Source organism: Callithrix jacchus, chromosome 22 (assembly GCF_049354715.1).
Source record: "Callithrix jacchus isolate 240 chromosome 22, calJac240_pri, whole genome shotgun sequence".
Taxonomy (NCBI): Eukaryota; Metazoa; Chordata; class Mammalia; order Primates; family Cebidae; genus Callithrix; species Callithrix jacchus.
In genome coordinates this window covers 48,090,376-48,111,344 of record NC_133523.1, presented here as the reverse complement: position 1 = coordinate 48,111,344, position 20,969 = coordinate 48,090,376, and the positions used below count along the sequence as shown (strand labels likewise).

At 56.5% G+C, this 20,969-nt stretch overlaps 2 protein-coding genes across 9 annotated transcripts in view; both read left to right on the top strand.

The window, feature by feature from the left end:
* PPP6R1 (protein phosphatase 6 regulatory subunit 1) overlaps positions 1–13,048 on the top strand; it is a 29,833-nt gene extending 16,785 nt beyond the window's left edge. For 4 of the 8 annotated variants that reach the window (XM_008988653.5, XM_078360895.1, XM_078360892.1 and 1 more), the window contains 19 exons: positions 532–644; positions 753–866; positions 1,398–1,560; positions 1,643–1,795; positions 1,908–2,042; positions 2,589–2,653; positions 2,764–2,879; positions 2,966–3,051; positions 3,187–3,276; positions 3,366–3,463; positions 6,329–6,386; positions 6,478–6,656; positions 10,623–10,759; positions 10,853–11,033; positions 11,167–11,237; positions 11,345–11,426; positions 11,940–12,050; positions 12,135–12,206; positions 12,288–13,048. In XM_008988653.5, the coding sequence (XP_008986901.4) occupies positions 532–644; positions 753–866; positions 1,398–1,560; positions 1,643–1,795; positions 1,908–2,042; positions 2,589–2,653; positions 2,764–2,879; positions 2,966–3,051; positions 3,187–3,276; positions 3,366–3,463; positions 6,329–6,386; positions 6,478–6,656; positions 10,623–10,759; positions 10,853–11,033; positions 11,167–11,237; positions 11,345–11,426; positions 11,940–12,050; positions 12,135–12,206; positions 12,288–12,291 (2,028 nt within the window). In that variant the 3' untranslated portion in view covers positions 12,292–13,048. Of the gene's footprint in view, positions 1–531; positions 645–752; positions 867–1,397; positions 1,561–1,642; positions 1,796–1,907; positions 2,043–2,588; positions 2,654–2,763; positions 2,880–2,965; positions 3,052–3,186; positions 3,277–3,365; positions 3,464–6,328; positions 6,387–6,477; positions 6,657–10,622; positions 10,760–10,852; positions 11,034–11,166; positions 11,238–11,344; positions 11,427–11,939; positions 12,051–12,134; positions 12,211–12,287 lie in introns of those variants that run through there. The other 4 variants (XM_054249316.2, XM_078360891.1, XM_078360894.1 and 1 more) reach the window with 2 other exon arrangements.
* A 1,016-nt stretch (positions 13,049–14,064) lies between these two features.
* Positions 14,065–16,201, top strand: TMEM86B (transmembrane protein 86B). Its single transcript, XM_078360906.1, has 3 exons — positions 14,065–14,147; positions 14,400–14,646; positions 15,273–16,201. The coding sequence occupies exons 1-3, from the start codon at positions 14,097–14,099 to the stop codon at positions 15,653–15,655; spliced, it is 681 nt and encodes a 226-aa protein (XP_078217032.1). The 5' UTR covers positions 14,065–14,096; the 3' UTR covers positions 15,656–16,201.
* The last annotated feature ends 4,768 nt before the right edge of the window (positions 16,202–20,969 follow it).

The window sequence follows — 20,969 nt, the reverse complement described above, 5'->3', positions numbered from 1 at the left end:
TTTCTCCTCTCAGCCTCTGGCAGCCACCAGACTACTCGCTCTCTGAATTTGTCTTTGGACATTTTATATAAATGGGGTCGTACACTATGTAATCTGTGTCTGGTTTCTTTCTCCAGCATGATGTTTTTGCGGCCTGTTAGTGTGGTTGCGTGTATCAGCTTCACTCCTTTTCCTAGCTGAGTGACACTCCCCTGTGTGGACAGACTAGGTTGGGCATATTCGCTCCCCAGTTGCAGTCATCTGGGTCATTGTGGGTGGTGCTGCTGGCCCCGTATATAGGTGTGCCGGGCTTGTGTGGATGTCTTTTGTTCTGGGAAGCCTTCCTGGGTTCCCATTCTCTCCGCTATCTTCCCCCTAGCAGTTGGTGCCTCCGTGCCCCTGCCTTTGTGATACCTGTCCCTGTGTCTGGGTGACCGATTTTCCCTGTCCGGGCTGGGGCTGGATGGTCAGCTCGTGGAGGGGCTCCTGGCATCAGGCTGCAGTGGGCCCAGTGCCCGACCAGGATGCTCACTTGTCTCTCCCTGTTCCCAGCAACATTCCAACGCATCCCAGTCCCTGTGCGACATCATCCGCCTGAGCCGGGAGCAGATGATCCAAGTCCAGGACAGCCCAGAGCCTGACCAGCTGCTGGCCACCCTGGAGAAGTGGGTGTGCGGGCGAGGCTAAGGCTGGGGGGAGCTGACTTAGAGAGGCCCTGGACCCCTGGACTCTCACCCTGACCCCTACCATCACCCCCACCCCTGCCTCCACAGGCAAGAGACTATCGAGCAGCTCTTAAGCAATATGTTTGAGGGGGAGCAGAGCCAGTCCGTCATCGTCAGCGGGATCCAGGTGCTGCTGACCCTGCTTGAGCCCAAGAGGCCCAGGTGAGGGGTGTGGGCCACAGACCGTGCATGATGCCCTTCTTCAGGGGCTCTCTGGCCCCTAAGGGGTGGGTCTCAGTGTCACCGAGTGAAACCCCCACCCATGGCGCATCACTCTGTGGTGGCTGCTTGTGCTTCCTGCACAGTGGACAGCAGGGTGCCAAGAGAGGAGTCTTCCTGTCTGGTGTGACAGCGAGGGTGCTGAAGCTGAGGCCACTGCTGCAGCTTGTGCTGGGAGGTACCCCAGGCCACCCTGCCCCACCCTTATCACACAGGCCACTACCTTATTGGGCTGTACCTTCCCACCCCCACCCCGCATCTGTGCCTGTGCCCCATGGTGGACTGCCAGTGCTGTGGCCTGACCAGCTCCTCACCCCACCCCAGGCCTTGTCTGAAGGGCCTCAAAAGAGAGTAGTGCAGGGGGAACGTGGCCCCTCATTTTCCTCCAGATGCAGACTCGGTCCTGGTGCTTGCTCTTCTGTGGGCATGCGGGCCACCTAGGCTCACTCTGCCTTCAACCTCGCCCTGCTGCAGGTCCGAGTCCATGACCATGAACAACTTCTTCAGCAGTGTGGATGGGCAGCTGGAGCTCCTGGCCCAGGGGGCCCTGGAAAGCGCTGTGTCCAGTGTGGGTGCCCTGCATGCCCTGCGCCCACGGCTCAGCTGCTTCCACCAGCTCCTACTGGAGCCTCCTAAGGTCAGAGGTGGGGGTTGTCCTCAGGGAGCCAAGGGAAGCAGGAAGGGCAGCCCTTGGGAACCAGGCCTCCCTGTACCTGCAGCTGGAACCGCTACAGATGACGTGGGGCACCCTTTCTCCGCCTCTGGGCAACACGCGGCTGCACGTGGTCAAGCTCCTGGCCAGTGCCCTGAGCGCCAATGACGCGGCCCTGACGCAGGAGCTCCTGGCACTGGATGTGCCCAACACCATGCTGGTGCGGGGACTGGACTGGACTGGGCTGGGGACTCAGGGGCTGGGGTTTGGGGAACGGGAGCTTGGGTGCTGGGGGCAGGTCCTTTCTGGTACCAACCTGTGTCCTCCCGTAGGACCTCTTCTTCCACTATGTCTTCAACAACTTCCTGCATGCCCAAGTGGAGGGATGCGTGAGCACCCTGCTGAGCTTGGGGCCACCTCCTGACAGCAGCCCCGAGATGCCCAGCCAAAACCCCGTTGTGAAACATGTGAGCTGGGGCTGCTTGATTCCCTCCTCCTGGGCCTGTCCCCCATGGGCACACCCTCCCCAGAGGCCTACCCCTCACTCCTTCCTCCTACAAGTGTTGTTGGGTAGTGTCAGACGGGGTGTGGGAGGCATGGCCAGGGAGAAATGGGATGAAACATGCAGGGGCAGGGAAGCAGTGGACCCACAACTTGAGCAGGAGAGTGAGGGGTGGGTAGGGGCAGGCCTGCGAGCAGCTGAGTGTGTGGGCATGTGTATGTGAGCATGTATGCGTGTCTGTGAGTGTGTATGCTTGAGTGTGTGTGAACATGTATATGTGATTGTGTCCGTGTGTGTGCACGCATGAGTGTATGTGTATGCACCACATGTTCTTTGTAGAAAGACCAGAGAGACTTGGGTGGATGGCGGGGTCCCAAGCCCCAGCTTCCATCCCTCTTTCCCACCCCTGTCCTTGGATGAGCTGGGGTCTGAGGAAGGGCCCCCTGCTGCAGTACAGAGCTGCTCACATGTGTACTGACCCCCGAGGCCATTCTCTCCTGCTCTCCCACAGCTGCTGCAGCAGTGCCGCCTGGTGGAGCGGATCCTGACCTCCTGGGAGGAGAACGATCGTGTACAGTGAGCACCTGCTGCCCTTCGTGTCTCCAGAAGCTGGGGCTGCCTGGGTTGGGGGCTTGGCATCCCTGGTGTCCAGTCCTGGCTTCCATCCTGGCCTTCACTCTTGCCAGGTCTGCAGGGGGTCCTCGGAAAGGCTACATGGGCCACCTGACGAGAGTGGCCAACGCCCTGGTGCAGAACATGGAGAAGGGACCCAATGTGGAGCAGCTGGGGCAGCTGCTGAAGGGTGAGGGTCCCCAGGCCAGCCTGAGGGGTACATGGGGGGCTTGAGGCCAGGGGGTGCTTCACGTCTTCACCTTCTTACCTAAGCAGAGCTTCCCAGTGAGCAGCAGGAGCAGTGGGAAGCCTTTGTATCGGGACCCCTGGCGGAGACCAACAAGAAGAACATGGTGGACCTGGTGAGGCCCAGCTTCTCCTGCACCCCTCCCGCTGTTCTCTCTCTTGGTCCAGTCTTAGCCTCCCCCTCCTCATAGCTGCCTGCTCACCCTGGTCTGGGGGCTTGAGCAGGCCCTGACACTCCCTCCTCTCCCCAGGTGAACACCCACCACCTACACTCCTCCAGTGATGATGAGGACGACCGGCTCAAGGAGTTCAACTTCCCTGAGGAGGCTGTGTTGCAGCAGGTGGGCCTGGGGTGGTGTGGGGTATGCTGGGCTATCCTGGAGTGGGATCCTCCCAGCTCCCTCCAGCCCCGACCTCTGCACCCCCACAGGCCTTCATGGACTTCCAGATGCAGCGCATGACCTCTGCCTTCATTGACCACTTTGGCTTCAATGATGAGGAGTTTGGGGAGCAGGAGGAGAGTGTGAAGTGAGTGTCTTGTGCAGAGTCAGAGCTCTGTCCTGCCTCTGCAGCAGCAGCGGGCACACCTACATGTGTCTGTCCCCCATGCCCACCCACTTGTCCTGCAGGGCCCAGTCTGCAGCTACAGCCCCTCCTGGGCACGTGCTGGCCGTGGCCTTTTGTGTTTGTCTGCCTCCTCTTCCGTGAGCTCCAGCTCTGCAGTCTCCTCTCCAAGGGGAGGCAGCACAAACAGCTGCGCGGGGGATGCAGAGCAAGTCCCTCCACCCCTGGAGCTCAGCCTTAGGGGTCCCAGGCGAGAGGGGCTCAGGGTATTGGGGGCCGGCGGGTCCTGGCACAGGGACTGAGGCAGAGCTGTGCCTCCTCTGGGTCAGGAGTCTGCCGAGCGCAGGACGCGGGGTGACAGAAGAGACTTCCCAGTCACCAGCTCTGCTCATTTTGATTTGTGGCAGGGACCTCTCAACATCAGTCACCTCTGGGTGCTGTGACCCGGAACTTTTCTCAGTTTCTTGTCAAAAGCTCTGTTCTAGAGTCAGAAAAAAGTGACCAGGTGTGGTGGCTCATGCCTGTAATCCCAGCACCTTAGGAGGTCGAGGTGGGCGGATCACCTGAGGTCAGGAGCTCAAGACTAGCCTGACCAACATTGCGAAAAACCCCATCTCTATTAAAAATACAAAAATTAGCCAGGCGTGGAGGTGGGCACCTGTAGTCCCAGCTACTTGGGAGGCTGAGGCAGGACAATCGCTTGAACCTGGGAGGTGGATGTTACAGTGAACCAAGATTGTGCTACTGCACTCCAGTCTGGGCAGCAGAGCAAGATCCATCTCAAAGATTGGGTTGGGAGGTGGGAGTAGAGCAGGCTGGGTGGTCACCTTGTGGGAGGCAGGGCTCACCACAGAGACGACGGACAGTGGCTCCTTTGCCTTTGTCACCAACTACCCCTGACGGGCAGGGTATGGCTGTGGATTCCTGGGAGTAATGCCGGAATAACAGCCTTCTGTTCCAGAGATAGAGTTCCAGACCCTGCACTGTTGAGGCCGGGCATGGCTGGGGCCCTGAGGCCACTGAGGGAGATGCTCACTGAACAGGGCTGGGGGTGATACCTCAGTGAAGGAGACAACTTGGGAAGAATGAGTCCGAGGTGTCCTTGGGGGAAAGTAGAAGAATACTGCTATGGCACAGCAGGACTCAGAGACTTCCTGAAGTTGGACTGGGCAGGAGCAGGGGGCCACTGGCATGGGCGGCCACAGCGAGGCCAGGGACAGGGAACATGGAGCCCCTGCCCCCAGGCACTCTGGATGCCTCTTGGATATCATCCCATTGAGTGCCCATGACCACTCTTGGCTGCAGGGCTCCTGATCTCATCTATAACCAGGGAGACTGAGGCCCCAGGACATATCCAGTTAGTGTGGGAGCTGGATCGCTGCCCATGGCTGCTCTGGGGCACCTGTACAGCATAGTGTGAGGGACACCACGATAGGGGATAGTCAGTTGTGCCTCACTTAGTCCACAGCTGGACAGAGGTCCTGTCAGATGCAGACAGGAGATCTCATGTTTGCTGCTGCTGTGCCCAGCACAGAGACTTGAAGAGTGTTGGTCTTTGTGGGTCAGAGGCCTGTGCTGAGAGCCCTGGAGAAGATGCCCAACCGGGTTGGGCACAGTGGCTCACATCTTAATCTCAGCACTTCGGGAGGCAAGGCATGAGGATTGCTTGAGTTTAGGGGTTTGAGCCCAGCCTTGCCAACGTGTGTGACACCATCTCTGTTTTTTTTTTTTTTTTTTAATTAAAAAAAAAACTGAACCCCATCCTGGTAGGACAGTGAAGGGACTGACTGGTAGATGGCATTGGGATCACCAGCTGCCATTTTGGGGTGAAACTGCGTTAGCTCTTCCTCTACCAAGAGCATTCCAGAAGGGTTAAAAACTTAAGCAAACAAAACTACACCCAGAAGTTCTGGAATGGAAAGTGGATGACTGGTTGGATAATCTTAGGCTGAAGATGCTGCCCTGCAGAGCTCCTGTCGCAGGAGAAGACAGGTCAGCTGAGGCAGCCGGTGCAGCGGGGACATTGGCTGCCCTGCCCTCGACCTGCTGTGTGCCCAGCATGTTCTCCGCTCTGCTGTTTATTAAAGTCTAGGAGCTAAGGATACTTGCCTTGTAAGGTGGTTGTGAGAGTGAAGTGCGTAATGTGTGTCACGTACTTCGTGTCCTTTATTAAGAATTAACTATTCTTCATCCATTGATCTTTGTGGCAGGATTTTTATGAATTTGAGACAAATGATGTCTTGAAGTTTCTCTAACGTGGGATGGAATGCGGACCCTTATCATTAGACCCTCATGTTGAGGGAGGTGGGGCCCTGGCAGGTGCAGTTGTAAGTTCTGATGGTGATTCTTTTGCCCATAATTTAGAATTTCAGCCACAGACTGGAGACGTTTTGAGGTTAGGGGATGTGCTCTATTAGGCTGTAGCCTCACTCTGCTTGTACCTGGCTTGTGTACGTGTCAGCCTCCTACACATGCCCAAAGGATGGGGACGAGGGCATGGGTCTGAACTCTCTCTGGCACCTGTCCTTAGAAGAGGCTGAGGAGAGTCACTTAACATTTCCAAGACCCATTTTCTCACTTCTAGAGCCAAGGAAACAATCTACCTCAGTGAGTGGTTTTAAGGATTTCAAATCACCGTCTACATGAGATGTTAATATTTGTGTATGCATTGTCCCTTAGGACCAGTGATTCAGGTTGTGGATGAATTTGCAGATACCGAATCTGCAAGTAATGAGGGTCAGCTCTGTTGGGTGAAGAGAGGAGTGTGGCCTTGTCATGTGTTGCCCTACCTCCAGATGTACTCTCACCACGCCTTGCCTTCTCTCGTAGTGCGCCTTTTGACAAGACAGCCAACATTACCTTCTCCCTCAATGCCGATGATGAGAATGTGAGTACTGCCCTGTCCCCCGGTTGTTGGGGCTAGAGGGGCGTAGGACTGTGGGCAGTGTGGCCCATCCTCCCACTTCTGTGCCCTGCAGCCCAACGCCAACCTACTTGAGATATGCTACAAGGATCGCATCCAGCAGTTTGATGATGATGAGGAAGAGGAGGATGAGGAAGAGGGCCACGGCTCAGGGGAGTCTGATGGAGAAGATGGTGCCTGGCAGGGCAGCCAGCTGGCCAGGGGTGCCCGTTTGGGCCAGCCCCCAGGTGTCCGGTGAGTCCCCCTCCAGTTTCCCTTGTCCAAGCTTCCACCACATGGCAGGGCCAAAGGATCTCCCAACACATTTGGCCCGAGGCTGAAGTGAATGAAAAAAATGAGGAAGCTGCATTGGTGTGTGTGTTAGTTGGGGCACTTTCACTTTTGAGTGATGGAAATCTAATTCAGGGCCAGGCATGGTGGGCTCATGTAATCCCTGAGTGCCTGTAATCCCAGCCCTTTGGGAGGCCAGGGCAGATGGACTGCTTGAGCTCAGGAGTTTGAGACCAGCCTTAGGCAACATAGGGAGATCCTGTCTCTACAAAAATACAAAAATTAGACGGGCCTGGTGGCGTGCGCCTGTAGTCCTGGCTATTCGGTTGAGGTGGTTGAGGTGGGAGGATGGCTTGAGCCAGAAAGGCAGAGGTTGCAGTGAACGAAGATCCTACCAATGCACTCTGGTCTGGGCAACAGAGCCAGACCTGGCTCAAAAAAAATGTTAGATGATGCATGAAGAAATCAACAGATTGGCCTGGCACAGTGACTGAAGCCTGTAATCCCAGCACTTTGGGTGGAGGTCAAGGTGGGTAGATCGCTTAAGCTCAGGAGTTTGAGACCTAGCCTGGGCAACATAGCAAAACCCTGTTTCTACAAAAAAATTAAAAAATTACCTGGGTGTGGTGGTGTGAGCCTGTACAGTCCCAGCTACCTGGGAGGCTGAGGTGGAAGATCGCTTTAGCCTTGGAGGCAGAGGTTGCAGTGAGTTGAGATCACACCATTGCATTCCAGCCTGGGTGAAAGAGTGAGACCCTGTAAAAAAAAAAACAAATTTAAAAAAATCTAGTTCAAATAAGTTATTAAAAAAGAAAGGGATAATCTCTGTGGCTGAAAAAATAGGCAGGTCCTTGAGGTACGGCTTGGTCTGTGTGCATCTCTGTCTCCCTGCCTACCCCTCTCCTTCCTTCATCCCTCAGTTTTCCTTCTTCTTTCCTCTAATTCCAGTAAAATGAGAGATGATGATGTCTGTCTCCAGTATAAGCCTGTGATCAGCTTTTAGTATAAATGTTACATTGTTTTTTTTCTCTAGTATTGGCCAGTCCCAGAATCGCTGGGTTCGTGCCATTTAGATTTGCCGGCATGAACACTGAGTCACCATTTGTAGCTCTGAGCTTTTGCCTCATGACTTTCTGGTTTGGAAATTAGGCTGTTTTAACTTTTTGTTGACGTGTAACATGCATATAGACAAGTGTACAGATCCTAAGTGTGTGGCCTGTGGACATCCTTCCTCGGAGCCCAGACCCAGGAGCAGGACCTTCCCAGTACCCACATCCCCCTGTGCTAGCCAGTATCCTCCCTCCTGACGGTAAAGTTGTCCTGGCTTCTAAGCTGATAGATGAGTTGTCTGTTTTCACTTCATACAGCATACGGCCTCTCCTTTTCTGTCTGACCTCTCTTGCTCATCACTCCACTTGTGAGCTCCTTCCCTATTGGTGTGTTTGGGTGCCTCGTTCTTGTGCAGTGGGACGTTCTTGTGCCGTGCGTGACGAGCCTCAGTTGAATCTCTTGTTCTGCAGTTGACAGGCCTTTGGGCAGGCTCCCGTTGCTCAGTGCTGGGAGTGCAGCTGTTACCAATACCCTTGCACGTGTTGTTGGTGCAAAAGTGTGTCATTGCCAAATCCAGCATATTGACTTAGCCCTTTGTTTTCTTCTAAGAGTTTTATATCATTCGTTTTATGGTTATTTGTTCATTTTGAGCTAAATTTTGTATTCGGTGTGAGGTGTGGGTCCACCTTCGTCCCTTTACATGTGGATGACCAGCTTTTTCTGCACCAGCTGTTGAAGACCCTGTCCTTTCTCCACTGAATCATCTTGGCACCTGTGTAAAAAAGAAATCATTTGACCAAATGTGTGAGAGTTTGTTTCTCCCTCTGTGTTCTGGTCCATCAGTCTCTGTGTTGGTCTGGTTGCTGTTGCTTTACAGTAAGTTTTGAAAATTGAAGTTTTGCTTGGTGTGGTGGCTCACGCCTGTAATCCCAGCACTTTGGGAGGCCAGGGCAGGTGGATCACCTGAGGTCAGGAGTTTGAGACCAGCCTGACCAACACATCGAAACCCCGTCTCTACTAAAAATACAAAAATTAGTTGGGTGTGTTGTTGGGCACCTGTAATCCCAGCTACTTGGGAGGCTGAGGCAGGAGGATCACTTGAACCCGGGAGGAAGAGGTTGCAGTGAGCTGAGATCTTGCCATTGCACTCCAGCCTGGGCAAGAAGAATGAAATTTTGTCTTGAAATAAAATAAAATGGGAGCTTTGAGCTTTCCAACCATGTTCTTCCTTTTCAAGATTGTTTTGAATATTTGGGATTTCTTGAGATTCCATGTGAATTTTAGGATCAGCTTGTCGATTTCATCCAAGAAGCCAGCTAAGGTTCTTAAAGGGATTGCATCTTCTAATCTGTGAACATGAGATACCTTTTTATTTAGGTCTTAAAATTTGTTTCAGCAATGTTTTGTAGATTTTAGAGCATGAAGTTTGTATTTTTTTGTTAAATTTATTAAGTGTTTTCTTTTTTCTGATACTATTGTAAGTGGAATTTTCTAGAAATTGTTACAAGTGTTTGAAAATACAAGAGATTTTTGTATGTTAATCTTGTATCCTGCAACCTTGGCTGAACTGATTTATGAATTCTAATAGTTTTAGTAGATTCCTTAGGATTTTTTATGTACAGAATCATGTCATATGAATAGAGATCATTTTTATTCCTTTCAGATATGGATGCTTTTAATTTCCTTTTCTTGCCTGGTTGCCCTGGCTAGCCTTCAGTACAGTGTTGCCCAGAAGTGGCAAGAGCCGGGATTTCCAGCAGAGAGAAATCCCATGTCGTGGGGGCTAAAAAAAAAAAAAAAAAAAAAAAAAAAAGGAGGCAAGAGAAGGCATCCTTGTTTTGTTCCTGGTCTTAGGGGGAAGCATTTAGCCTTTCGCCATGGAAGTTGTGGGGTTTTGTATATGCCTTAGGTTGAGGGGCTTCCCTTATATTCCTTGGTTGTTGAATATTTTTACTTTTAACTATATGCAGATATATTACTTTCCAGTTAAAGTAGTCGATTAAGTAGTCAGCATTTTAGACATAATATATAGTCCTATACTGCATCTTGGGTCAACGACGGTGGTCCCACAAGATTATAATACTGTTTTTTTGCTGTATCTTTGCTGTGTTTAGATACATATAGTAACCTATAGTATTCAGGACTGTAACATGCTGTACAGGTCTGGAGTTGAGCAGCAAGACGCTATACCATAGAGCCTGGGTGTGTAGTTGGTGCTACCATCTAGGTGTGTGTAAGATGTTCACACAGTGGTGAGATTGCCTACTGATACATTTCTCAGAAGGTGCCCTCATTGTTAAAGCTTAATTTTAATGTTGCTTTGCTTACCCCTTCCCCAGTTGATCAACACATAGGTTGCTTGGGTTTTCTTCATGGCCACAAGGTGTGTGTGAGTCAACATTCAGCCAGTATTTTTGGAGCAGCCATGGGTGCCTGGTGGTGGTCTCAGGGCTGAGGATACCCAAAGTCAGCCATCTCTACCTTCCCGGAGTTTCTATTTGGAGGGAGAGAGTAGTGTGAAGCCTTCTGTCCAGAGGGTGGGTCTGCTGGTGGAAAGGCCTGTCACTGTGGTGACAGTGGGAGGTGATGTGAGAGCAGCTGAGTGGATCTGTCTCCTCAGCCCACTTCCCCAGGGCCTACCCTGCGTGGGTGATTGGGGACGAATGCTCTCCTGACAGCTGCATTCAGTCCCTGCACACTTGTGTTCTCTCTGTTGGCTCAGAACTCCCTCTCCCAGCCTTTCCTGGTGTCGTCATGCCCCAGGCTCCCTGCTGGTCACTTCAGCCCACCCTCCTTGGGCTGATCCTGGCTGCAGGGAACCAGATGGTGGTTGGCTGGTCTGTCCCACACAGCTGACTGACAAGGTGGTTTCTGGGGCAGGAGTGGAGGCAGCACAGACAGTGAGGACGAAGAAGAGGAGGAGGAGGAGGAGGAGGAAGACGAGGAGGGCATTGGCTGTGCAGCCCGTGGAGGGGCCACCCTGCTGTCCTACCCCAGCCCTGGTCCTCAGCCTCCAGGTGAATGAACAGGCGGTGTGGTCAGGCATCCACAGGCTGTCGGCCTGCTGCTAAGCTCATCCTCTGCTGCCCACCCCCCCACCTCTACCCCAGGCCCCGGCTGGACCGCCACCTTTGACCCAGTGCCTACGGATGCCCTGACCAGCCCCCGAGTCTCCGGGGAGGAAGAGCTGCACACTGGGCCTCCAGCCCCACAGGGGCCCCTCATTGTGCCCCAGGGCTTCCCCACCCAGAGCCTGGCCAGCCCTCCAGCTCATGATGCCCTGCAGCTCAGGTGAGAACCAGACGGGACGGGCTGGATGGCGCTGGTATCCCGAGGCCAGGAGGTGGTCATGGCCTCCCAGTTCTCTTGTAGGCTTGAGCGCTGACCCTAGCTGCCCCCTTGGGCTGCCTCTCTCGCCTGCCAGGTCTCAGGACCCCACAAACCCCTCAGCACCTCAGGAAGCCATGGACGGCAGCAAAGTCGTGGAGCCCTCAGGTGAGCCCCTCTTTGCCCTGCCCACCTGTGGCCTTGGGCAGAGAGAGCAGCCTGGCCAGCTCTGAGCTTGCTGGGATGCTGCGGCTGAGACCTCTCATCCCCCACAGCCCCCTGCCAGGCCTTGGTCAGCGTCGGGGACCTCCAGGCCACCTTCCACGGGATCCGTTCTGCCCCCAACTCCTCGGACAGGTGAGCAATGAGGTGGGGCTTACTGTGGGGAGGGGCTGGTATCAGGAGAAGTCTTTTCTCCTCCTCAGTGAGGTGGGCTTGGGTTTGTCTTGTCCCTGAGCTGCTCCAGGTGACCCTTGCAGGACCCCCAGGCCCAGCCTCATGTCATGCCCCAGCCCCCTGCACTCTGCAGGCTGGTTCTTCTCTTAGTAGCCTGGGATGCTCAGGGCCCCCAGGGTTGGAAAAGGCTCCCTGGAGGTTGTGAAGGATTGGGAGGGTGAGAGCATGCAGGAGACCCCTTGGGGCTGTCCCAACCGGCCTCGAGCAACTCCTCCACAGGGACAGGAACATGAAGGGAGGTGCTTGTCCTCTTGCCCAGAGCTGTGCAGTCCCTCTGCACTGAGCTAGCTTCGTGCTCGGGAGGCCCCTTCTGGTGGGGCAAGTGGCGGACACCCAGTGAGCCAACTGAAATTGTCAGGGGTGTGAGGGTGTCAGCAGGTGACGCTGACAGTTGCACCTGCCTCTCACCCACAGTGCAACCAGAGACCCCTCTACCTCTGTCCCAGCCTCCGGGGCCCACCAGCCCCCACAGACCACAGATGGGGAGAAGAGCCCAGAGCCTTTGGGGCTTACCCAAAGCCAGAGGTGAGTACCAGGGCAGCGGGGCAGGGCAGGGCAGGGCTGGCGGGCAGGAAGTGACCTCTGCACATCCCCTCCCTCCCGTGACAGTGCCCAGGCCCTCACACCTCCTCCAGTGCCCAATGGCTCTGCCCCGGAAGGGCCTGCATCACCGGGCTCTCAGTGAGTGTGGCTGCAGCCTGGGGCTGGGCAGGTGGGGCTGGGCCTGCTGGACCCTCACACGACATCTCTCTCTGTTTGCAGGTAGCTGCCTGGTGTGGCAGCAGCTGCCAAATCATCCGTCCTCCCATGGATCTCCCAGGGTGGGGGCAGGGCGAGTCCCATGATGGCCCCCGTTGCCCTCATCACCTGACCCCCCCACATTCTCTCCTTTGGACCCCCAGGAGGCTGGTGCCAGGGAGACAGGCCCAACCCAACCCCATTTGCACTGAGAATAGAAGTTTTGGAGCATTGCCTCCTAGAATAAAGATAAAGAGAGTCAAATAGAGAGAATGGAGAGAGAGAAATGTCTATTATATATTATATAAAGAGAGAGAGGGAGGAGAGGGAGGAGAGGGAGAGAAGGTGAGAACACCGAGCTGGGCTGGCGGCCCGAAGCACAGCTTCCCGTCCTGTCCCAGTGGGGGCTGGTGGTAGGGGTCCAAGGTTGCCGCCCACGTGCCCAGCCATCCTACGCTCAGGCACAGATGGCCATGCCCACACCCGGCCTTTCAGCTCAGGTCCACCATGAGGGACAGCCCAAGTGAGGGTGGGGGTGCCAGAGGGTCCCGCGTGGGGGCCGTGCCTTTGCCCAGACCCTGCACTTTCAACCAGGCCAGCCCGGCTCTGGGGAGCAGGGGCCTCCCCGGCAACACCCCCAGGGTCCCTGAGGGTCTGGGGTCCCAGCCCTGTTGCCAAGTGGCCTTGTCCAAGCTCCTTCCTCCCAGGCTGGTGTGAGTGTGTGTGCGTTCGTGCCGAGCTTCTATTTCATATTGCAAATATAAATAAAGGAAGACAGTTTACGATTCTGCTGGTCAGACCGTACATTCTGGGATGCGGGGAGGGCAGCCTGTGTTATCCCTGTACCCCAGCGGTTGGGGTACTCCTAACCCAGTCTGCCCCCACACTGTGTCCTGCCAGAGGGAGCCCTGTGGCTACAGAGGCCACAGGCTGGGCCAGGCACTGGCTGTGATGGCTCCTGCCAGGCCTACCCCACCTGTGGGCAGGGCCGAGGGTGGAGGATGGAAGCTGCCATCGGGGGCTCAAATCCCTGCTCCTACCCCCCTTTGGTAACCAAGCCCAGCATTGAGGCCGGGCAGTGGTGCCCAGTATGTCTGAGTCTTTGAGCCGGAAGGTAGAAGTGTAGGCCGGTGCACAGCAAGTGGAACAGGGGAGCGGTGCCAGGAAGCCTCTGTCTCGGCTACACCGGACCATGTGGGCCGGGTCATGAGGACAGTGTCCTCACTGCGGTGGCAGCTGGTTTGGAGGTCACCTAGGGCTGGCTCAGCTAGCAGGGGAGGGTGCTTATTCCCTGCATTCTTCGGGCCCCTTCCTTGTGGCCCACTGAGGAAGTGTTTGTGGTGGAGCCCCTGAGGGCCTGGTGGGGTTGAGCAGAATGAGGGAAGGTTTCATGGAGCAGGGAGGGGGTCCGCTAGTCCAGCAAGTGAAGGAGGGACTGGCCTTCCCATCCCCTCAGGAGTGTTCCTGCCAGCCAACCCCCTCCCCCGCTTCCCCATGAAGGGGTGGCTGTTGGAATTCTGCACTCCATCTCTTGTGATTGTCTGGGCCCAGGACAATGGGATGGGCGTTTGGGGACCTCACCCCCCAGCAGACAGGAGGAGCAAGCCATGTCCCAGCAGGCTAGGGCAAGGGACCCCCGATGCCAACAGTGCCTTATCAGCAGGTGCCAGGCAAGGCCATCCCCGGGGTGAGGGCGACATCTCCCTGGGCCCTGTTATCAGTTGCAGAGTCCACAGGACGCTCATTGGGTTAACGTGTAACCATGAGCCCTCCCCTCCACCCCCTGGAGCTACCCACTCCCAGATTAGGTCGCTCTGAGGGTATCAGGCCAGCATGGATGCTGGCAAAGCAGGGTCGACCCTGAAGACTCACTGCTCAGCCCAGGTGAGAGCCTTCAGAGCCATGCCTGGGGCTGGGGGATAGGGCCCAGAACCCTAGCAGCTGGGGGGTCTGGGAGGTGCTGTCCGTGAATTGGCTGGGGTCCTGGGAAGCTGGGTTCTGGCAGCCTGGTACCTGAATGGGTCCAGCCTGGACAGCTGGGGTCCCAGGTGGGGGTGGGACAGGAGCCAGGAGATCTGAGTCCTAAGAACGGGGGCTGGGCTGGGCTTCAGCTCAGCAGCTCCCTGCTTCCCAAAGTGCCTAGATGTCTGCAAGTGGCTGATTCCCTTCATCCTCTCCTGCTGCGTGTACTTCTGCCTCTGGATTCCCGAGGACCAGCCGTCCTGGGTCGCTGCCCTGGTCAAGTGCCTGCCCATCTTCTGCCTGGCTGGGTTCCTGTGGGTTGTGTCCCCAGGCGGGAGCTACACTCGGCTCCTCCAGGGAGCCCTCCTGTGCTCGGCTGTGGGGGACGCCTGCCTCATCTGGCCTGAAGCCTTCCTCCATGGTGAGTAGAAGCTGCCATGACGCCTTTCAGATGCCCGTGTCGGGGAGGCCCAGCACTTGGATGGGAGCCTGGAGTGCAGAGGGCTCCAGTGGGCGTTTTGATGGGAGTTCTGGTGGTCAGAGGCGTTGGAGGCACAGCCGTGAGCCAGGCAGCTCACGTTCCAGTGAGGGCTGGTGGGCAGGTGGTGGTAAGGCAGTAGCTGGGAGTGGCGTGGAGGACAGTGAGGACCCTGGGCTGGAGGTGCTGCAGTTTGAAGCAGGGTTGCTGAGGAAGGCTTCACTGAGGAAGTCACATTTTGGCAGACCTGAAGAAGGTGCCATGTGCCTGTGAGGGCGAAGGGCAAGTGCAGAGGCTCCAGGGCAGGGGCATGCCAGCTTGTGGCCAAACAGGCCAGGGTGGCTGGTGGGCCGGAGGGCACGGGGCTTTGGAGGCCAAGGGAAGATGGGACCTGCCGGCAGTTCAGAGCAAAGCAAGTACATGACACTGCATTTGGGGAGGCCTGCAAGGAGGCTCAGCCAGGGTTGGGGCTGGTGCTTTGGGCCGATCCTTCCCCTTAGGTCCTGAGGGGTGACCTCGGGGCGATACCAGAATGAGCCTTCCTTACTGGCACCCACCCCTCTCCCCAGGTGTAGCTGCCTTCGCTACAGCCCACCTCCTCTACCTCTGGGCCTTTGGCCTCTCTCCCCCGAAGCCGGGTCTGCTACTGCTCATCTTCCTGGCCTCTGGCCCCTACCTCATCCTCATGCTGCTGCACCTTGAGCTGGATATGGTCCTGCCCGTGGCAGCCTACGGGCTGATCCTGATGGCCATGCTGTGGCGTGGCCTGGTCTGGGGCGGGAGTGCCGGCTGGGGCGCGCTGCTCTTCACACTCTCTGATGGTGTGCTGGCCTGGGACGCCTTCGCCCAGCCCCTGCCTCACGCTCGCCTGGCGATCATGACCACCTACTACGCTGCCCAGCTCCTCATCACACTGTCGGCCCCCAGGAGCCCGGGGCCCAAGACGGACTGACTAGGCAGCTTGAAGGGCGAGCTTCCAGGCCCTCTCCTCCCGCAAGGACTCGGGCCTCCCAGACCAGCCCAGCCTGAGAAGTACCCTCCACAGCAAAGCTTCCTCACGCCTGTCTGCAGGCGCAGGCCCCGCCGCCGCTGCTCCCGGCTGAAGATGTTTAAGGACCATTCACGGAATTCCGAGTCCACTGTGGGGTTCCAGCTGCCTTCCCCCAGTTCTGACTCCAGATCCCCGGCTCCTCAGCCAGGCCCACATGCGGCCCTCCCAGCCACCAGCCCGCCTCCGAGTTCGCTGTGGGCCCCACGGTCCGCCGGCCCCTCCTGGCTGCTCTGAGTCGGTTTCGTTGTCTAAGTACAGGGCGTGGAAGTGTAGGTGCTGCTGTCACTGTGGGAGAGGCATGTGGAGGGTGACTGTGGCGATGAACCATCTTGGATCATGGCAGCGGACGTCTCGGTCACTCCCCATGAGCCAGGCCTGGTGCCCAGTGGGACCCTCCGTGGCTCTCTAGTGGGGGGCATTTGAAGGGATAAAGGTGAGGATTGTGCAGAACTGAGCCAAGAGCACTGCTGAGCCTCTGCATTTGTTTCCTGGGGTTGCCGTCACAAATTACCCCAAACCAGGTGCTTTGAAATGAGGAATGGGCTCTCCTGCAGCTCTGGAGACCCAAAGTCCAAGATCAGGGTGTTTTCCGGCCCTTGCTCTCTCCTGAGGCTCTGGGGAAGAATCCGTCCTTGCCCTCTTAGCTTCCGGAGGCTCCCAGGAATCACTGGCTTCTCTTGGCATGTGGCGGCTGTGTCTCTCCCATCTTTATGTGATTGTCTTCAAGCCCACCCTAAACCCAGGTGATTCTATCTCGAGATGCTTAACTATGTCTGCAGAGACCCTGTTTCTAAGTACTGTCACCTGTATAGGCACCTGGGCTTAGGACTCAGACATATCTGCTTAGGGGACACAACCCACTACAGTCACATGCAGTATCAGGGGACAAGGGTAGGGGCCTTGGAGGAGGGGAGGGTGACAAGGGGGAGGAATCAAATAGGAAAGAGGAACGGAGGTGTGTTCCTTGCCTTGGCTCTGTGACCTTGGCAAGTTGCTGTCCCTCTCTGGTGTTTAGATTCTGCATCTGAGGACGTGACAGGGTCCAAGATGCTCTCCAAGACCCTACTTGACTTCCACATCCATGATGTGCCTTTAGTTACTCATATAGCAGGGAGGTGACTTCTCCATCCCTGGCCAGCATTAGGGACTCTTACAGCAGAGAGGAGACTTCTCCATCCATGTCCAGCCTTTGGGGATTCTTATAGCAGAGAGGCGACTTCTCCATGTCCAGCCTTTGGGGATTCTTATAGCAGAGAGGTGACTTCTCCATGTCCAGCCTTTGGGGATTCTTATAGCAGAGAGGCGACTTCTCCATGTCCAGCCTTTGGGGACTCTTATAGCAGAGAGGCAACTTCTCCATGTCCAGCCTTTGGGGAATCTTATAGCAGAGAGGCGACTTCTCCATGTCCAGCCTTTGGGGACTCTTATAGCAGAGCCGCGACTTCTCCATCCATGACCTGCATTTAGGGACTCAGATGTGAGGGTACAGAGGTGGGAAGGGAAGGTGGGGAACCTGGAGGACTGGGACCAGGAAGGAAGGTGAGGATGGGAATCCACAGTTGGAGTGAGGAGATCCGGAAGCTGAGGAGAGATTTCCCTGAGGAAGGGTCAGGCAGGAGGAGGATGTGAAGGATTGGACGCAGGCTTGAAGCTTCTACTTCCTCCTCATCTCCTCCCCTCCTCCCCACTCAGACCTGACGAAAGGCAGGGAAAGAGGAAATCCTGCATCGAAGTGCAGCAGGAAGGACTGGGTCTGGGTGTGCAGATTCCAGGGCTACATGTCGCCTGCAGACATGAGGGGTCCTGGGGTGCCTGGTGCTGTTAATAAGTGTGGATGCCAGAGAGGAGGGACTGGGACTGAAATCCTGAGTCTGGGAGAAGGGAGCTGGCAACTCAGACCCCTGGGTCCCAGGGAGGAGGGGCTGGGGGCCTGGACTCCTGGGTCCCAGGGAGGGGGTGCTGGGGTCCTGGACTCCTAGGTCTGAGAGAGGAGGGGCTGGGGGCCTGGACTCCTGGGTCTGAGGGAGGAGGGGCTGGGCCTGGACTCCTGGGTCTGAGGGAGAAGGGAGCTGGCAACTCAGACCCCTGGGTCCCAGGGAGGGGGTGCTGGGGTCCTGGACTCCTAGGTCTGAGAGAGGAGGGGCTGGGGGCCTGGACTCCTGGGTCTGAGGGAGGAGGGGCTGGGCCTGGACTCCTGGGTCTGAGGGAGAAGGGAGCTGGCAACTCAGACCCCTGGGTCCCAGGGAGGAGGGGCTGGGGGCCTGGACTCCTGGGTCCCAGGGAGGGGGTGCTGGGGTCCTGGACTCCTAGGTCTGAGAGAGGAGGGGCTGGGGGCCTGGACTCCTGGGTCTGAGGGAAGAGGGGCTGGGACCTGGACTCCTGGGTCTGAGGGAGGAGGGGCTGGGGACCTGGACTCTTGGGTCTGAGGGAAGAGGGGCTGGGACCTGGACTCCTGGGTCTGAGGGAGGAGGGGCTGGTTCTGTAATCCCTGGTGTTTGGGGGAACATTCTGGCTTTGGGTCCCTGGACTCTGTGGGGTCGACTGTCCAGAGTGATGGGGCGCTGCTCTCCTGTAGGCACCCAGCAGTCCCAGCATCCTGTCCCTCCTCCCTTATTCTGGCACCCCATGTCCTGTCTACCTTTTCAAAGACCTGCTTTCTCATGATCTATCATTTGCGTTTATCAAAAGCAAAACTCCCTGAGCTGCTGCGCACAACCCTCTCAGGCTCCTTCCAGCCCTGCCGGGACCAAGACCTGGGAAAGTGGCAGAATGCCAGGTCCCTCTTCCCTCGCAGACTGGGGTGGCTGGTAGGGATGAGGTGGGTGGGACTCAGCAGCCTTCGTCCTCATTCTGCAGGTCAGACCATCCCTGGGTCTGATTCCCTGTCTGATCCCTCTGCAGGCCCTCTGGATCACAGCAGAGGCCACAATAGGAGGTTAGTGACCCCATCATCCTCCATCCTGCACTTCCAGAAAGGCCCGTGGGATTCCCTTCCTAGTGCACCGCAGCCTTCTCCCCATGTCTCGGCCCCCAAGGCAGACAGAATCCTGAGTGTGGAGGCTCCAGCTCCATCACTCTGAGCTGGACAGCTCCAAGGGTCCAGACCTGCAGACCTCCATCCACTGGGTCCAGTGCCATGGGGCGGGCATGGCCAGCAGGAACACAAGCACGTCAGACTGCTGGCTAGTGGTGGAGGGACTTCAGCCTGGGGCACCTCTACACCTTCTGTGTGTGGGCTGAGAAGAAAGGAATCGGTAGCCCCAGGGACATCCTGAGCGTGTTTACAGGTAAAAGGGGCTATCTATCCACTGCCCAGTAACGTTTATGGGTGTGTGTGTGTGTGTGTGTTTGCACATTTGTCAAAGTGCCAGGCTGTGCACTTTAGTCTCATGATGGGAACCACAAACTTCATCAAAAGACTCTCCATATTCCTAACCCAGTCCCTAGCCTGGTCATGCAGGCTCAGACCACCAGCTCCCTCAACCTGAGGCCCCTGCAGGCCCAGACCCCAAGACCTGCACCTCCTGGCTCTGCTGGCCAGTGACTCCTCAGACAACAGGGTGCCCATGGAGAGCCTGGCTGCAGGGGCCCAGAAGCATGAGGCCAGCAGCCCCAGCCAGATGCTCATAGAGGCCATGGGTGAGGGGTGACAGGACCCCAGGCTTAAGGGAGTAGGAAGCCTCTGGCTTCTGGGCCCCACTGATAGGGTGTATTCCTCCGCTGCAGGCAGGGCTGTGGGGAGGAGGGGTGCTTCCCTTTGCTCTGGAGGCCCAGGGACTATGGTCTGTGAAGCAGGTGCACTGTGCACTAGTTACTAACTTGCTGGAGTCCAGTGAGACGGAACACCACACACGCAGAAAGTTACACCAAGTGGGCTTGTTACTCTCAGATGGGAAGCAAGGGGCAGCAGAAGCCCAGGGTCCCTTGTGAGCTGGTCCTTCAAGGCTTAGGGGAGTTGCCTAGGGAGGATAGGGTCACAACTGTGTGTGCCTCACTTGTATGGCAGCCTAGGACCCCCAAAATTATCCAATCCTGGGCTTTATACTCTGGGTGAAACCTGAGTCACTGAGCTCGAGCATTGAAGGGCATCCTGTTTCTGGGGCGGGCGGGAACCAAGCCCAGGCTGCCTGGCCAGTCCTTAAGTCCCAGCACATTCTACGGTTATTCTTGAGAACTGCAAGTGAGAGCAGACCAAATCAGTTTACAGCCACTCAGAGAACCTTCCTGCAGGAACCCCGACCCTTCCCTTCCTTGCCTAGCCAGGTAATGGATCTGAGGAGACAGGCTCTGACCCTGAGTTCCGTCATGCTAAGGTGTACATTCCGCTGGGCCCAGACCCCCACACCTACTAGGTCCAGTGGGCAGGGACTATGGGACCAGAAATGTGGCAGAGGTGGGGGTCGTGGTGGAGGCCCTGGAATCTGGGACCTCATACACCTTCATGTGGGCTGAAAGGAATGGCATTGGAGGTGACAGCTGGACCCTTTGTATGTCCGTGGGTAAGACGGCATCCTGTCTAGCCTGGCTGTGTGTTCTGCCTAGGTCTCACTCTTAGCCAGCTTGAGCTGTGCTCTTGAGGTCCCAACAGGCTTGAAACGTCTGACTGCTCTACTCTGTTGCTATGGGCATACCTCCCTAGCAACAACTTTATCAGTGCTGCCTAGAGGGCTCACATACTATGTAGAAAACCTGAAATAGACGCCCCCATTCTCACTAATATTTTATTTTTTTCTGAGACGGAGTCACTGTTGCCCAGGCTGGAGTGCAGTGGCGCCATCTAAGCTCACTCCAACCTCCACCGCCTGGGTTCAAGACTTTCTCCTGCCTCAGCCTCTTGAGTAGCTGGGACTCCAAGCACACACCACCACACCTGGCTCATTTTTGTATTTTCAATAGAAATGGGGTTTCACCATGTTGGCCAGGCTGGTCTTGAGCTCCTGACCTCCAGTGATCCGGCCGCCCCGGCCTCCCAAAGTGCTGGGATTACAGGCGTGAGGCACTGTGCACGGTCCATTCTGACTTCTAGTCTCTAATCTGGAGATGGTCACTTGGACTGCCAGCTCCATCACCCTGAACGGGACAGCGCCCCAGGGCCAGGACCCTCAAGTCCAAACCTACTTTGTGCGATGTGCCCGGGTGGGCATCCTGGAGAACAGCAAGAGCATGCAGGACGCCAGAATCACCACCGAGAGGCTGAAAGCCAAGCCCCGCTCCG